The sequence below is a fragment of the Gymnoscopelus microlampas genome, assembly GCF_963454915.1.
Source record: "Gymnoscopelus microlampas genome assembly, chromosome: 13".
In the NCBI taxonomy this organism is placed as follows: domain Eukaryota; kingdom Metazoa; phylum Chordata; class Actinopteri; order Myctophiformes; family Myctophidae; genus Gymnoscopelus; species Gymnoscopelus microlampas.
The window spans coordinates 34,045,312-34,063,224 of NC_139950.1; the positions used below are offsets into that span (position 1 = coordinate 34,045,312).

The 17,913-nt window shown below is 42.2% G+C and overlaps 1 protein-coding gene across 1 annotated transcript; it reads right to left on the reverse strand.

Moving 5' to 3' along the window:
• Positions 1-1,337: 1,337 nt before the first annotated feature.
• Positions 1,338-12,980, reverse strand: ubac2 (UBA domain containing 2). The gene is made up of 10 exons (XM_084076620.1): positions 12,819-12,980; positions 11,811-11,935; positions 10,748-10,867; positions 9,760-9,866; positions 8,550-8,673; positions 7,870-7,917; positions 6,572-6,680; positions 5,445-5,587; positions 3,830-3,988; positions 1,338-1,572 (listed from the first exon to the last, which is right to left on the reverse strand). The coding sequence occupies exons 1-10, from the start codon at positions 12,847-12,849 to the stop codon at positions 1,465-1,467; spliced, it is 1,074 nt and encodes a 357-aa protein (XP_083932746.1). The 5' UTR covers positions 12,850-12,980; the 3' UTR covers positions 1,338-1,464.
• Between the last annotated feature and the right edge of the window lie 4,933 nt (positions 12,981-17,913).

Below are 17,913 nucleotides of genomic sequence, written 5' to 3' on the forward strand. Positions count from 1 at the left end.
GGCTCAACCTCAGATTGAATAAATTAAATAATTTGTAGTGAGTGCATACTGTATGTGTGTGTACGTGTGCATAATGAAAGACCACTCATGTGTGAGATATGTTCCTTTGATGGACTACTCTGTGTACAAACAAACATGTCCAGGTATACATGTTGGCGGGTAAAAGTTAGTATTATGAACATTAGCAGAAGTAAGTCACCCCATTAACCCTGAGATTGCACACGTACCCTAAGTTACCCTACCCTTACTTGTGCCAGCCTCCGTTAGGGAGCTAAAGTTCGAGGGGTTACACAGGGCCCCACCAGTTGGCTTTCCAATAATCCGAGTCCAAATTATAGCTGTTAAAAGTGATTGAGCCCACAGTGTCGAGGAAGGCTATGTTTTGGGCCCCATTTTGTCCGGAAAATACAGTTACAGAAGTTACAGAACAGAAGCAGCTATGTATCATAGTATAAAACAGTCATCTTCTTGTCCAGAGTGTGTAATGGGAAAGGTCCCTTTTCCTGGAAACAAAATGTGTCCATGAGAGGACTAGCATCAAATCCATGTGCTTCCTTCTCAGTTTCGTTGGTCTGTCTCAATACAAGAAAATCACAAAAAAGGAGAGCAGAGTGTCTTGTCCTTGAAAATAAAGTAAGTAAGTACAAAATAAAATAACTTCATGGGTTAATTTACAATCAGAGCATCTGTTGACTGTGTTAGTAACCCTAACCCATGCTGCATGTCTACAGTATGTTCACAAGACCCTATTCCCTCCATTCCATGTCCTTCCTGCTGTCTTGAGAAAACAAATATAAATGGTTTCCTTGCTCAGGTGACTTGAAATCCATCTAAAAAGAAAAGGTCCTTTCATGTAGACTCTTTTGCCTTAGTAGCCTTGCTGGATCTTTTCACCCATGTTTCAATAGTCTCCTAATACAATGCAGCCATACTAGGATTAGAAGCATAGTGGCAAAAATGGACTAGATTAAAAGTTGATATATCTTAGATGGCTAAATGTCTTTATCTGTGAGGAGATGAGACTTGAGAAAAATGCTTCTAGCTTCATTCACCCGCTTTCTCTGGGACTGAACACTGACTCGTGATGCACAACCCCCAAAAATGACAAGGGAGGCTTTCTTTCAGTAGATGCACCTGTGACAGGTAAACCATGGGTTTAGTCTAAGTCGACTGCTCAGAGCCTTGAGGCCCATTTTGCAGTGCAATACCGAACCAGGAAGCTACATTACGACGCAAGATCTTTCTGCTCGATCAATGTGCCAGCAGGCCAGCCCAGTTCAGGACTTGAGCTCTGCTCAGCAGTGCTACCCCCGCAGATGTTCCATACCATACCTTAGTTATTTCCTCTTGTCCCCAATGACTATCTCCCTTTGACACCTTCTCCTGTTCTGTGGTTTATGCTCTGCTCCTCTCCTCCATCTCTCCGTCCTCATCTGTCTCTCTGTCCGTGTTCTCACCAAGCGCTCAGTGTTGCAGGAGGACGTTGGTTGCCATGTTGATGTCATTGTTGGAGGCTCGGAGGGCCTCCAGGGCGTCCGTTCTGGAGAAGCCCATTTCCACCAACCTGGCAACCTGAGTCAAACAGCAGCAAATACATACAGACAGATTTACATAACATGTCCCCAACCAATGACATCGTCACTTCGAACTCATGCCATCTGAACAAAGATACAGGACTTTGAAATGGGAAAAGGTTTGTTTTAGTAGGAGTTTTGTCCCTTCAGCCATTGCGGCATTAAACAAACTGCCTCGCTAATAGGATTGTTTTTGTGTATACTGGGGACTTCATGTATTGTCCTGATGTTATGTTGTTCTGTGCTATATGGCTGTGTGGATGTGTTTTCCAGACAGAACAGACTGTGAATCTGAATATCCCTGAGGGGACAATAAAGACAATTATTATTACTATTAATTGATTCATAAGTCCAACTACAACAAATAGGTGAGGTACGCAAAGGACTGATACACACACTTACACGCAGAGATTTCACGCATAGGCCAATGCCCAAAGGGAACGATGCCTTTCAGACTTGCAATTATTATTCTTTTTTACATTTGTTTATTGTATTTTGACAGAAGCATTTCTTGCATACATATCAAAAATATATACCATTGTATTGCCTCATATATAGCCCAATCAAGAAAAGAATTACATGTCTGTGTCCCTTTTATGCCTATATATGGATATATCTGTATTTGGATGTGTCCCTTTTATGTCACACACATTTATCGGATGTGCTGTTGCATGGTGGGAGATTGTATGACTATATACACACAGTACACACACGTTGATTATGATGACCTCTACATCTTAGACTTAAGGCCTAGTCTGTAGATTTTCGGTGGTTCCAGGCAGTAATGACTGCCACCAGCAACAGAAAAAAAACATAATGAGTGTTCTATGTTGAAGATGAAGACGTTACGCAAGCGAGCAGTTATTCAGTACAGTCTGAAATAGTCAGGACTCCCACACATCATCAGGTGGGAACTGGCATCATGACAAAAGAAACTGGCACCGTGACAAAAGAAAAACAGCAAGCCCATAAAGAAAAACAACAAAACAAAACAAAAGCGTAAGGATGGAAACTGGCAGTAATGACTACTATTAAAGTGTGATCGCTGCCAACATGTTCCAGTTGTGTAGAAGATGAAGGAAAAGAAAAGAAAAAACGGAGGGGAGAAAAAAAAATGCCAGCTCAAGAAAAAAAGAAAAACAAACAGAGTACACTAAATAATCTCCATCAGGTATGAATACAGAAACAAAGGTGCTTTGGGCAAAGGAACAGACCGTTATGGGAGGCCGATTTCAGAAAAAAATCAAGAATGAAATTGGAGTGGGAGAGGAAAATGATGTCAGTTTCGGACAAACTTTCAGAACTAGTTCGGACAGTCAGGAGCAGGACATCTGTGGGTGCAAGAGTGTCCGAATTTATTTTATCTTCTGAATGACAATGTCAAAATGTAGTTATCATCACCTCCCTTACCAAAAAACATTTGGATGTCGGAAGGAGCATGTATTGCGCTTGATACAGCAGAAATAAATAGAAACCGAAAGTAAGCACCGGTCCTCGTTACATAATACCAAACGCTATACGCTGTTGATCCTCCCGACCAGCTGTCCATTTGACCTTGCCTTTCACACTTTAAATTGAAAACCCCTACCTAAGCCAAGGCAGGAAAATGCACACATTATCGTGATGTTGGCGGAAAGAAAGGCCTCTGCTTTCAATGAAAGCAAGTGAGAGCGTCCTTTATTGGAAAAAGTATTCACATTTTTTACTTAAGTAAAAGTATCAATACTGCGATGTAGAAATACTCTGTTACAAGTAAAAGTCCGGAATTCAATATTTACTTGAGTAAAAGCACAAAAGTATTGGTATCAAAATCTACCAAAAGTAGAAAGTACTCATTATGCAGAATGTCCCATTTCACACGTTTTCAAATGTATAAAACTCTTTTGAAAATAGCAGATCTACAAGCTCATGCGTTGTGAGCTTGTAGATCTGCTATTTTCAAGTAGCCGAAGTATGTACAAGGCTGAAGTGGTTAATGTATGTAATAATAATAATCTACAAAGTAAGCAACTCAAATTTTCAAAAAATTGTAGTGGAGTAAAAAGTACAATATTTACCTCTGAGATGTCGTGGAGTAGAAGTAAAAGTACTGAGAACTGGAAATACTCTAGTAAAGTAAAAAATACCTCAAAATCGTAATTAAGTGCAGTACTTGAGTAAATGTACTTTAGTTATAAAGTTACTTTACACCTTTGCTATCAGTACATTAACTGTACAGAAAAGGCGTGGTAGAACTGCAACCGTCACATACACACCTGCTCTTCTGCGACAGGAGAGTTGTCCAGTAGTGGGGGCTGTGGCTGCAGCTGAGGGGAGGGGTGTGTATGAGCCTGGGGGCGTGGCTGGGCTGGGGGCCGGTTCTGACCTCTGTGTCTCAGCGAGGGGAACAGCCTGGCCCAATCTAACAGACCAGCCTAAAGACACACAGGCACAGGATCAGCTGCTGTCCACATTCCACAATGACAATTTTGCATGTCGCTGCCGTCACGCAGAAAACCTTGTATGTCCAAATTTGTACTTGACCCATCCAATCCGGGAACGCATCTGTGTAATTTTAGATTCTAGCTATAGCCATTATTTTATACTTTGGCTGTTCAAAAATAGCGGATAAACAAGCTCTCGCTGCCATGCTATGAGCTTGTATATCTGCTATTTTTGAATAGCCAAAGTATAAAGTAATGGTTATATCTCAAATCTAAAATGTCACAGATGCATTCCCGGATTGAATGGGTTAAATTAATGCCCAATGTCATCCTACACTGTCACACAAAAGAGCAATCTAGCATCTACAAGCTCATTTTTTAAACGTTTTAATGTGAAAGTGGTTACGTGAGTCTGCAGGTTTTATAAATATTGAATAAATGAAAGATATTAACGAGAGCTAAATAACGACTACATTGGATCCATTGGAACACAGGTTATTTTTTCCATTTCCTGAAAAAAAACGGTTTTGGACATACAAGGTTTCCACCCGACAGCGATGATGTGCATTTGTGCATGCATGTTGCTGTGAAAAACAAGTTAGCATGAGAGGCCATAGCTTTGCAACCTCGTGACCCCTTTGTCTTTCACAAAGTAGTGATAAATGTTCATCAAACTGGCTCGTACACAATCACAAAAGGAACAATATGCATCAGTGTCGCCGGATTGGACGTGGGGGGACACTAGTGGTGGGCGTGTCCACACACAGGCACGTGATGGAGTTCACAGTAAAATCCTCAGGTGTACAAATGGAACCAAATTAGGGTCCATTTAGTTTGATTTTGATTTGATTTTGATATCTCTATTGACGAATATATCTAACAATTGCATACATCGGCCCACCAAGGTCAAAAGGATAAAACGTATTAAAGCTATTAAAGCTAACAGCTTGCGGTCCTTTAAAATGTGATGTAGGTGTGAATTTTGTAATGAGTGAGTGAGTGTGTGTTTGAGTCTCTGACTCAAGATTGAAAAGTCGGAGGTAAAATTTACAATTTACATTTTTAGCAGATGAGTCAAAATTGGAATTGGAATAAGCATGAACTCTAGTCAACAAACAAACAAACAAACAAACAAACAAACAAGGTGAATGGTCACATAAGTGGAGTGCAAACAGAAAAATGTTGTGCCTCAAAGAAACTAGGATACCAGGTAAACAATGAACCTGGCATCTGTCGAAACAACATGCTATCTAAATAAATAAATAAATTAAATCAGAGAACAAGTGACAAGACAGAATCCCCACCCCCTCCCGTTACGGTGCCTGTGGTGCTGTATGCGTGTATTCCTATATATACCTGTGGCTGGGCCATGCCGTCCCTCCTAGCCATGCTGTTTGTTGTGTATCTGTATTTGTGTGTCTGTAAGGGTGTGTGGGGGTCTATCTACCTGTGGCTGGGGCCTTGCGTTCCTCCTAGCCTGGTTGTACTGGGCCAACAACAGCTGTTGGTCCAGCATGTCCATCCTCTGCTGTCTCTGGATGTCCAGCGTGGCTCCCATCCCCAGGGGACTCTCTGTACTGGACTGGGGCCCTGCCATACGCACGAAAGCACACACACAAGCACAAACACACGCACACAATGAATAAACAATATATAAATAAGTAAATAAACAAGTAATAATGATTAGAAGAATGATTGTTGCACAATTTAACAAGGGTAAATAGGACGTGCGTATTTTTTAAAAGAGCCAACTCTTGGCAAGCGGCAGCCTTATGTTTCTTTCCCCTGGAGATTGATTGATTTTCTTTGTTGTCGTTAAAAAAAAGGAGTGTCGACAGTCCATTCCTCTCAACATTTTCTCCCCATCAAGAATAATGGAGGAGACTCCGTGTGGAGACAGGGCTGAAGGGCCCACTAGGGCCTGAGCTTAGGCCAGCTGACCTGGAATACTCCACTGTTGGATTGGATGGATTGACATAAGGTTGAAAACCTTATGTCAATCCCTATCTATCGGTACATGGCGCTACAAATCCATCAAGGTTATCTGCAGAAGCATGCTGCTGAAGCATGCAGAGTATCGAAAGCACCACAGCTTGCCCACATTCACACAAGGCACTGTCTGTATGAACTCATGCAGGCATCTAAATACTATAGCTGTTCTTCCTTCTGCCACCAGAGGCAATTGGCATCAAAAACAGCTTGAGAACAAATCATTCAAAGGGAATTCTGGGTATTGTAGGATCGAGCAGCAAAGCATAATGTTCAGAGTGGAATGATGAGAATGTTTGACACAGCTAATGTCACAAATTGTCTAAACATCTATATATTTGACAGTGGAGTATTCCATTGTTAAATGTATCAAAATAGTCAATCAAATGTAAGAATCGTTTTGAATAAATGGGCATAATGTTGGAAAAAAGCTTGAAATTAAATAGTGAGTGTTAAAGGTTTGATCTTCGTTATGCGTGATGGGGTCCTTGAAAATTGTTAAAAGCATGCTAGTGGTCAAGAGCTAAAAAAAAAGGGTTAGGATATGCAGAAAGAATGCAAGTTTGTCAAGTAGTTGGTACTGACCTGAGAAAAGTGGCTCCAAGAGAAACCGTCCAATACGGGAAAGCCATGTGGGGATGAAGACAATATGCTGCATCTTGAAGATGTTGCCGTGGTACAATACACCTGATATCTGAAGAGCACACAAGAACAGACCAGAGTATAAGGGTTGCACAGATGCACTGACTATAGTATAAACCCTTTTCCAGAGGGTGGCATAAACATTTCCTGTTCCGGGTCAGTTTCCCATTTTCCCATAGGGTCATTTGATTGGCTCCGCAGCAGATTTGGTTCAAATCTGCAGCTGCAGCCAATCAAATGAAATGTTTATGCCACCTTGTGGAAAAGGGAACTACAGTTGCACAGAGCTTATTGGTGTCAGCTATTCTATTTTGTGCCTGTGCAATTATAGAGGCTTTTCTTTCTATATCTTTTTTCCATTTTTCTCCCAATGTTGTCATTATGCTAATTCCCCCCATGTGTATAGTCCCTGTCACTGCTGACCACTGCTGTTTGGTCTTGGGGAGGATGTTGTAGACAACCATGTAGCTCCTACGATAGACGTGATGTCGCCAGCCACTTCTTTTCACGTGACAGTGAGGAGTAACATACATTGGGAGGGCGTAACGCGTGGATGAACATGCCATCGCTCCGAGTTCTACTGCCTGCTGAACAAGTGCCCCAACTAACACGCAGGAGTCACCAGTGCGCAACAGAGATTACCCTCCCCAACCAGTTTCCCACCCACAAACATTGACGACTGTGCTAAGCCGGAACCGGAGGCACTCAGGCACCATGGAGGAATCAAACCCGTCTCCATGGTGGTGGGCAGGAACTTTACCACTTTACCCAGACGTCTCATTTTACACAAACAGTAGAGCAGAGGGTAAGTGCAATATGCCAGTGCGTAGGAGAACACCATGAGTGCACAACAAAAAACTGAAAGCTCCCGCCCACTGCAATTACAACACTTTTATTGTGAACAACGATAGACACTGATCATCCTGATGAAAGTTCATGCACCAAAACATTGTTCAGTTTCCGAGTTGTGTGAGTGAAGAAGACAGTGGGTGGGAGCTTGTACAAAAACATTAAACATGTTGTGCAAAGTTCCCAGCTGTGGAAAAGGTCAGAAATCTCTCTCTCTATATATATATATACTGCACATAGTTATAATATAGCAAAGTCACACAATTATTTTCTGACTTACTGTAATCAGTATTGGACAATCTTTTCTATCAACGCATTAACAATGGATACACACAATACTAAAGTGCAACTGAGCCTCGCTGGTCATTATCCCTTAGATTTGAGATACTCACCAATCCACTGAGAGCAATCAGCCACATGAAAGGACTGGATGTCAGCAGCTAGAACCCAGCAAAACATTAGAAGAGAAGAGAAGATGAGCTGAAAGGTGTTGTAACAATACAAATATTTAACATGTAAGACAGAGAGCTACAGAAACACAATCAGGCAGGCATGCATGCTGAAGCATGTGTAGCAGCAGATTCTCAACTTGGGAAACCAAATCCCCCATGACCACGGGAGATATTAGGCTTCCGTACAGGGCTACTTTAGGCCACGTTTAGACGACAACGGTCTCTAGAGAAAACGGCAAAGTCCAGTTGCGTTCTCACTTTTTATTCTGCGTTTAGATGGAGACGCAACAGTGATTGAAAACGCTGTAGTGTGCATGCCAGGTGGTGGTGACGCACTGCCAGATAGACCGCAGGGTTGCCATGTCCGCTTATTATAAGCGACTTTAGACTTGTTTTTCCTGTTAAGTTGGCGCATGCACGAGGCGCAGCGTTTTCAAAGATTTCCACTCTGGAAGGGGGTTTCACTTTGTTCCGGTTTCAACCCCCGATAACGTTGTTACCGTCTAACTCTAAACGGAAGGCACATCTGATATTTTATTTTACCGTTTTCTCTAGAGAGCGTTGTCTAAAAGGGGCATTAGTACACAAATGCACCAGTATGCACACGCACACACACACACCTGCAATCCCACCACGTAGACCAGAGATTTGTTGGTGATGGGGATGTGTCCCAGGACCTGTGTGACTGGCACCCTGGGTATGGAGAGGTAGAAAGGCACAAACAGAGAGAAGACTGGGGACAGCCTGAGGGAGGGGAGAGAATGATGGGGTCAAAGGTCACCAGGGAGATGGACAGAAGAGAGAAAAAAGATGTAAGAACTCACAGCCCTGACGAGTTCAAAAAAGGTGTATGTTTTATCTCTGTTATTTTGTGCAATTAATTCATGTGAAATTCCCAAAATAACAAACATGACTTTGTTCTGTGGTTCTCAAAGCGGGGTCTGGGGACCCCAAGGGTCCTTGAGGGGGTTCCAGGGGGTCCCTAGTTAAAATAGCGTCAAAATCTAATTTAACCACTTTAAACCCATCTACGGCTCTGAAAATGGCTACCGTAATCTACAAGCTCACGTGACACATCACAACATTAAGTGGACTTGTACAGTAGATCTGCTATATTCAAAGAATCTTTAAAAAAAATACATATATTTTTTAAACATTTTAACAACACACATCTTGTATGGGGGTCCCTGGTACAAAATATTTTCAGAAGTGGGTCTGCAGCCAAATACATTACATTAAATTGGGGGTCCTTGACATGAAAAAGTTTGAGAACCACTGACTTAGCTAATCAGTGGCTATGCATCTAGTAATAAGCTAAGAGGAAATGTTTGTTTTGCTGTGGTAGAACATTATTATTACCCTGCCATACACCCCCCCCCCCATCAAGATAGAATTATACAACAAACAAGATGGGATCTAATTATGGCTATCTAATGGAAAGTTGGAAGATGTGGATCCACCGGACAGTACTGTATGTGAAGCACATTGAGTACAATACCTGGTATGATATATTCTATAAAAATAAAATTGACTTGAGTTGACACGCTGTTATTCACTGTTTGGTGAAGCAATATCCTTGTGGTTTGTTATTGCCATTGGGACTACATTAACTAAATTTATGCTATGACCCTGTCAGAGCACCAACCGACCAACTTTGGGGTCCTGACCCACAGGTAGGCAAAACTGTATTCACCGGATGATGTCACACAGGTCAAATAAGTCCCTGATTAGATGGCTAGAATCATGAGAAGCAGCAACACAGAGAGACACTCAAATAGAGCATCAGTTACATTTAGTGTGTAGCTCTTAGAACAGACAGTGTCTACTCACAGTCCTGCAGGCAGTTCCTCCACACGATACTCAAACAGGAAGTAGACCGCCTGACCCAGAAGGAAGTCAAGCAGTGCAGACAAAACCCAGGTCCCCAGAAGGAAAGACTGGAATAAAGGAGGGGCTATATGAGATGCTAGGAGCAAACTGGGCACAGCAGAGAACTCAAATAAATCAACTCTCGACTCTTGCTGGAGCCCTCATTCGATACCACTTTGACTATGCTTGCACCTCTTGGTTCCCGAACATTTCAATGTCACTAAAGACTAAGCTTCAGACCTCCCAAAACAAACTGATTCGATGGGTCCGATGACCCACCTATGTCCAACACATTTTGCTAGTCTGGGATGGCTCAGGGTAGAAGACAGGGTTAAGCAATTAAAAATGGGATTGTTTTTTTAAAGACAGTCAATACCCTCATACCTGACTAACTACCTCAAGTGAGTGACACCCACAATACTAGAGGGAGCGACAACAACGATCTGGTACCACCCACCTGTAGAACAAACATGGGTAAATTCTCTTTCTACTGCACTGCCACCATCCCTTAAAAAATGTGGATCACTGACTTCCTTCAAAACAGGCCTGAAAATCCATCTTTCAGGAGGCCAAAGGGGGAGGTAAACTCCCATAGAAAGGTGACTGCATTCACTGCCTACAGTTTTTTAAAATCATTTTTTCCTTTTTGTACATATAAAAGTGTCATATAAAAATATAAGTGTCTTATATTTGTTGATGATATTGTATTTTGATGTTATTTTTTATGCTATGTTGATGAATTGAACGCATAGGACCACAATGGAAACAAGTCCCCAGGACTTTTTTGTGTTCCTTTTAGCTCAAATGTCTGACTGTACCTCGTGCTGTTTACATGTCTAATAAAGTATTCAATAATCAATCAATCAATCACGTAGTCATAGATCATACTAATATTAGTTATTATCTAACCAACGATCAACCATACATCTCTATCTATATATGTACTTACAGCAAACTTCCTTGTACCAAATCTCCTCTCAAAGATACGAAAGTTGTAAATGAGCAGGCTGCTGCAGAAAGTGTCTTTCAGGTCCAGACAGATGAGCCTGCCACACACCCACCTCCACACCTCCACAACAGGACAAAACATCACAGAATGTTCATTAGATTAATACATTTAGAACAGTTAAAACACACACACACACACACACACACACACACACACACACACACACACACACACACACACACACACACACACACACACACACACACACACACCTCTATGGCACAGTAGTGGACTCCACCACTGTTCCACAGAGAGGGATGGAGTTTTGGTCGGATGCAGTTTTATTCAATTCATGCTCAACAACTGGGGTCTTCAACCTTTTCAGGCCAAGGACCCCCTAGCTGAGAGAGAGATGAAGCAGGGACCCCCTACTCTATATTGTATAAAATTGTGTTTCAGATTAACGTTTTTTTTTTTACTTAGTCTGCTCTTCTTTCCCTCTTCACCTATAGACGGGTTTCCGAGCGACGTCATCACAGAGCAGAATGCGCAATCTGCGCATGCCTGGGGGAAAGGCGCGTTCGAAAATACAGCCCTGAGCGGCAGTGAGCGCACTGGCCAATACAAACTAATAGGCGAGTGTGCTCCGGTGCGTAATTTCCAAACGCACCCATAGGCTTACCCCCTCCTCTGCGCGGTCATATCCTCTCAATGTTTACAAACATGAAACCCGTCTATAGCCTCTTTGCCAAAAATAGCCGATCTACAAGCTCTCAACGCCTCGCAGCGCGAGGCGATGAGAGCTTGTAGATCTGCTATTTCCGGCTAAAGCGTCCTCGGAAAAGGGGATGCTAGGGTTCAAGTGGTTAAGGTAAAAAAAAAGAAATACCACACAAAGATTTGGCGGACCCCCTATAGTAGCTCTGAGGACCCCCTAGGGGTCCCGGACGCGTAATGAATTGTCATAATTTTAGGTCATTTATTTCATTCTTTCACACACACACACACACACACACACACACACACACACACACACACACACACACACACACTCTGGCCCTACCTGCTGCTGCTGTGTGATGGCCTGCAGGTTGTAGGTGAACAGGCCCTGGTACTGTGGCAGCAGGGTAAGCATCACAGTCAGTCCACTGAGGACCAGCAGGAGGCCTTTGGACAGAGGAGCCTTGTCTAGGGTACAAATAGAACACAACCATAGTTAGCATAGCAATGGAAACTGCCAGAGAGAGATTTTTGTTTGTGTGCGTGTGTGCGCGTGTGTGTGTGTGTGTGTGTGTGTGTGTGTGTGTGTGTGTGTGTGTGTGTGTGTGTGTGTGTGTGTGTGAGAGAGAGTGAGTGAGTGAGAGACATACTATGTATGTATGGGCGGGGCAGACGCATGACATCTACAGTCTGTCGTTACGTTAAACAAAGATTACAACCATATTTGACGTTGCCGTTTATCAAATCAACGGCGGTGTCATGACTCATGTTCACGGTCACGAACACGTATCGATGAATTGAAAACACAGGACAGAACCCCAATGGAAACCAAGCCATAGTGCTTGAGGGAGCCATGGTCCTTGAGGGAGTTCCAGGGGGTCCCCAGCTAAATGATAGATTAGGCACCAAATGGACCCTTATGGGTCTGTAACTCTGAGAGTGTACAAATGGGTTACATTGACATAGATTTTACAATATAAATTGTGGTCCAAGTGATAGAAATGCCATTAAATGGGGGTCCGTAGCCTAATGCATGTGAAACTGGGGGTCCTTGAAATTAAAATGGTTGAGAATCACTGCTAGAGCCGTAAAGAAAATCTTCTCTTATGGGGGTCCCTGGCATATCTTTTGAAATGGGGGTCCGCGGGCTAATAAGTGTCAATTTGGGGGTCCTTGACATGAAAAGGTTTGATAACCACTGTTATACAGAAACCTCTATGACAGAAACACACACAGCTCCTGGTAAATGAATGACAGAGCAGAGCTAACATGAACTAGCTTGGCTCATTGGAGGACAGACAGTCCCTCTAAAAAACAACGACATCATCACCGTTATTATTATTATACTCACACAGGCCCCGAGAGCCGGTGGTCGTAAACATGATGTCTACACGACTTTATAAATAGTCAGTCAATGTGTGGAGATCAATTCAAGCCAAGGCACGAAGACATTCAGTCCAAAACATTGAAATAAAGTTAAGAGAGAAATAACAGGCAGGCAGGCAGCAGCTAGGATAACTATGTACTACAGGAAGCCCCGAAGCCCAAAAGTCACTTCCGCAACACACTGGGATTCTGCACTACCCAAAATGTATCGCATGAGGGCGCTGCTACTTTATAATGATATTGTACTCGACTCTACTTTGCTTAGGCCAGCTTTATCTCGAATGTCTTTCATTTGGTTGATGTATCATTTAAAAGCACGTTTGTGTAGACAGTATACAAGTTTTAGTTTTAAAATACATTTTCATTGAAATAGTAACTATTATGAATGTTAGAGGCAATTTTGTAAAACTGTGTTCAAATGGCTTTACAGATAACAAGACAAAGGAGACAAATAGCAATAGCAATGTCACGCATAAACTTGAAAAGTTATCAGACTAAAAACAAATAACACAAACGATGCAACAACAAATAAGTGCTTGAGTTATGAGTGATTTATAAGGTGACGCAAATTCTGCCAGCCTATAAACTCTTTATTCTCATTAATATAACAATTCTTTATTATACTCATTAAGTCAGAGGCAAAGGAACAAACACAGTATAGACTTTAAAATGGCCAGTGGGGCCCTGCACATTTTGTTTGACAGGTGATGTATGCTCGTGGGTATCGTAGGCATTAGAACAGAAGGCATTGGGTGCTCCATGGCTTGAAACTGTCAGATTCTTTAACAGTGGGAAAGGCGTTAATTACAATGGGGGCCCCCAAGCTTGATGGGGCCACACATACTGTAGTCCAGATTTAAAGGGCATTCATATGGCCCTTTTAGTCTCGTGAGTGCCGTGCTTGTCAAGGCCCAGAATTCCTCGTGGAGCCCTACCTTGGCCCTCGGTCAAGGCTGCTCTTTTGAACTCGGGCAACGTGCGTGTCTTCATTCCTGGATGAAATTCAAAACTCTACAACTGCTCCCGAGCTGACTGTTCCGACGTCGACATTATGTTCGACTACATTTGAAAAGATATGGTGAACAGCTGTCTAATAGGGTTTGCGTTTTCCCCATCATCCACAGACAGATGTAGCACTGAGTTACTTCCTATTGGTTAGTTCCCATCCATTAGGTTCATTTGGCTGTTTGTGGTCAGATGTGACTGCAAAGCAGTGCTCGGGAACAGCTTGCTAATTGTGTTTCAGACCTTCTCTGTCACTGATGTAGGGGTAAGGTCTAAAAAGGTTGCTTTGCCCCTGTTCTCAATCAAAGCTAATCAGATTAAGCGGGCAAAGATGTGTGTGTGTGTGTGTGTGTGTGTGTGTGTGTGTGTGTGTGTGTGTGTGTGTGTGTGTGTGTGTGTGTGTGTGTGTGTGTGTGTGTGTGTGCTTTTTCCAATAAAGAGACTCCAGATTTGGAGACAGCCTTGACTCCTGCTGTTTGCTTTGTTCATTAAGAGGAGATGAGCAGATGGTTTGCTGGTCTGTTCTGCAGTACACACATGCACTCTCGCTCTCTCTCTCTCTCTCTCTCTCTCTCTCTCTCTCTCTCTCTCTCTCTCTCTCTCTCTCTCCACACACACACACACACACACACACACACACACACACACACACACACACACACACACACACACACACACACACACACACACACACACACACACACACACACACACACACACACACACAATCCTGTCACCTTAGCTTTATCCTCCATTTATCTTTTCCATTACACATCTCTCAGCAGGATGGTGCTACTGGGTGGTTATGTTGTAGTGTGTGTGTGTGTGTGTGTGTGTGTGTGTGTGTGTGTGTGTGTGTGTGTGTGTGTGTGTGTACATGCGTGCGTTCATGCATGCGTGTGCGACTGTGCGTGTGTGCCTGTAGGCGTGCGTGTGTGCAAGAGCAGAGGAGCGTGAAAGAGAGCAGGGCAGTGCTGAATGAAGTCACAAACCTTTTAAGTGTCCAGTGATACTGGCGTGGTCATCTGAAAAGGATGACTCATTCACACAGAAATATGTGATTCTTACACACTCATATCTGTCACTTTGTATTCACACAGAATGGCTTGGAACAGAACCGTTGCGTCAGCTTAGCCTCTAAGCTTGTGTCCAGAAGACGGCATGTTGGGCTTGTCCCAAGAACTCAGAGTGCTGCTTAAAGGGGAAATCCACCCATTTTCAATATTTAACTATGTCATTAATATAGCATAAAGGAGTTGTGTGGAAATAAGAAAAAAGTTCCCCCCTTTCTGTGTTGCCTTGAACTGGAGGATTGATTTTGGGTTTAACATTGCAAATTACAACATGATGACTCATCGTGTTGTAATTTGCCATGTTAAACCCAAAATCAATCTTCCAGTTCAAGGCAATACAGAAAGGGGGGAACTTTTTTCTTATTTCGACACAACTCCTTTATGCTATATTAATGACATAGTTAAATATTGAAAATGGGTGGATTTCCCCTTTAAGTCAACAGTAGTATAGGTCTTATTATAAATTATGTGATGCCGTTTAAACACCGCAGGGAGTAGAAATGTCAGAAAGCTGATGATTGGTTATCAATAAAGATTTTAGGAAACTGTTATGCATTTTTAAATTCTACTCCATTCCATTAATATCCATAAATCAATACCAAATGCCAGGCTGTCAGCTGTGTTCATTTGTTTAACCTTTTGCCCGTTCAAATAATTAAAAAAGAAATGTAGGGAGCTTCTTGATTTTATGTCTTTGTTGGCCGGTAGGTCAATCAGTCCCTCCAGAGTTCGTCCAACACTTTTTGGTCCAACAACATATCTCCATGGCTGGATTACCATGATATATTCTGCAGTTTCATTAACCCCAGAGGATGACCCCTACTGATTTTGGTGTACCGGTGGCCTTTCTTCTAGTGCAACCGTTAGGCCGCAATTGTACAGACATTTTACTGACTGTATTGCCATAGAATGTGCTATGCACCTTCATGCTCCCTGGAGGGAGAACCCTAAGTAAATACTGTATGTTGCTGACCCTATGACCTTCACTCTAGTGTCACCCTCAGGCCAATATGTCAACATTGCAAACACAATTTCTCATCAGAATCTATTTGCAAGATGCACCCTATATGATTTTGGTATGATCCCATGGCCTTTCCTCTCGCGCCACCTCTTACACTTGCACACAATAAATATACAATTTGAATGGGCAGATTGCCATGAAACTTGCCGAGTGCATTCATGCTCCCTGGAGGATGAACCCTAAATATTTGTGTGACCTCATAACCTTTCTTCTAGTGCCACCCTTTGGCCAACAGGGTGGCAGCACTCTGGACTGCATGCAGAGGTTTTAGACCTTTTAGTCTTGGTTTTAATTTGGTAATTTTCAAATTTTATTTGCCCTAGATTTGGTAGAGATATGACTTTTGACTTAAACAGCCTCAGAAGTTAACACATCCCTTGGAAGAGCGATGACTATTCCACCTCTAATCCACTTCCATTAAAAATAAATGGCCCAAGACAGAATTCATATTGTGCTATTCCAATTATCTTGGACAATTAACTCAAAATGATACAAACATACAACTGTGAATTGTCTACCTCAGCTGTAAATCAGAGCATCGAGTCTTCATTTATGATGTCATTGGTTGACACTTTGTGGAGTTGAACCATTGACACTGAATAAGTGCCTGACTTTGTGGGCTCAGAGAACATCGCATCCAAATGAGATTACAGCTCTGAATCAGAAAATGTACCCAGCAGTGTGAAAGCCTGAGCGCATTGATATATTTATATCAATATCTATCCCACTGAAGACATACACAGACTCTTAAGACGTTGGGACCGCTGAGTTATAGTGGGTTTTCTTTCTAAACCCCTCAGAACAGAACCCATATCCAGTCAAATTACCATAGGTTCTGTCACTGTCCCCAGAGGTGTTCCATGATTCACTGTGTATGGGCTAGCTCCAGGACTTGTCACCATGACATCATAAATTCTGATCTTATTTCCATATTAGGAAGACATTTGTCAGTGTTTGTATAGACCACTGGAATAGCTAAATGTAAATTATGTGTTAGCATGGATATATTCCCTTTAAGTTAATTACTTACCAATTAAAACCTTATAAGCCTGTATTTGCAATACAGATTTAAACCCAAAGTTAAACATTAAAAGTAAAATATACAGAGTTAAACTACAGTCATTTTAAAAATGGACAATTTCATACATGACAATGTTTCTAATCATTAATAACTTTTTCTAAGAATAGTTTTCTCCTTATTCTTTCTTTTGCCTTCCAAACATTCTTGTATTCATCCACATCGTTTTTTTATGTTGACATCTTTAAGTAAAAATACATACACTGTCATTTGTGCTTGCCGTACGCAGTAAAATCCCCAGTGTTAATTTATCCATTTATAATTCAGAGAGTGTACAAGTACGGTATACACTTAATGTGTTTTTACACTTAGAGTTAAATTAAAACTCAGGATTTTACAGTGTAATTGTCATTCCCCATACACAGTGTCCGTCTCATCCTTTCTGCTGTCTCAATGACGATGAACTGTTTTTGTTTCTTGGGTTTTGCATTGTGAGCGGCACACCCTTCTTCAGTCCCCAGGGAGAACATGCTAAAATGGAGTGGGAGAGAGAATGCTTCGTCAACATATTTCACTAAAGGACAGCTTACAACTGACACCCCACTGACACACACACACACCTTCACTCGTTCTCTGTCAATACCTATAGTACGTGTGTGTTTTTGAAAATGGAGCAAGAATCAATGGCATGATCCCCACTCTTGTACACACGCTCACACACATACACGCGCGCGCGCGCACACACGCACGCACGCACGCGCACGCACGCACGCACGCACACACACACACACACACACACACACACACACACACACACACACACACAGGTTTGTCACAATATGCAGTCCGATATTGCTGCCTACCTCAAACAACGGACTACAGTACATATTATCAGCTCAGAGAGATGTTTCCAATGCATTTCTTATCCTCCTATGAAACCGAA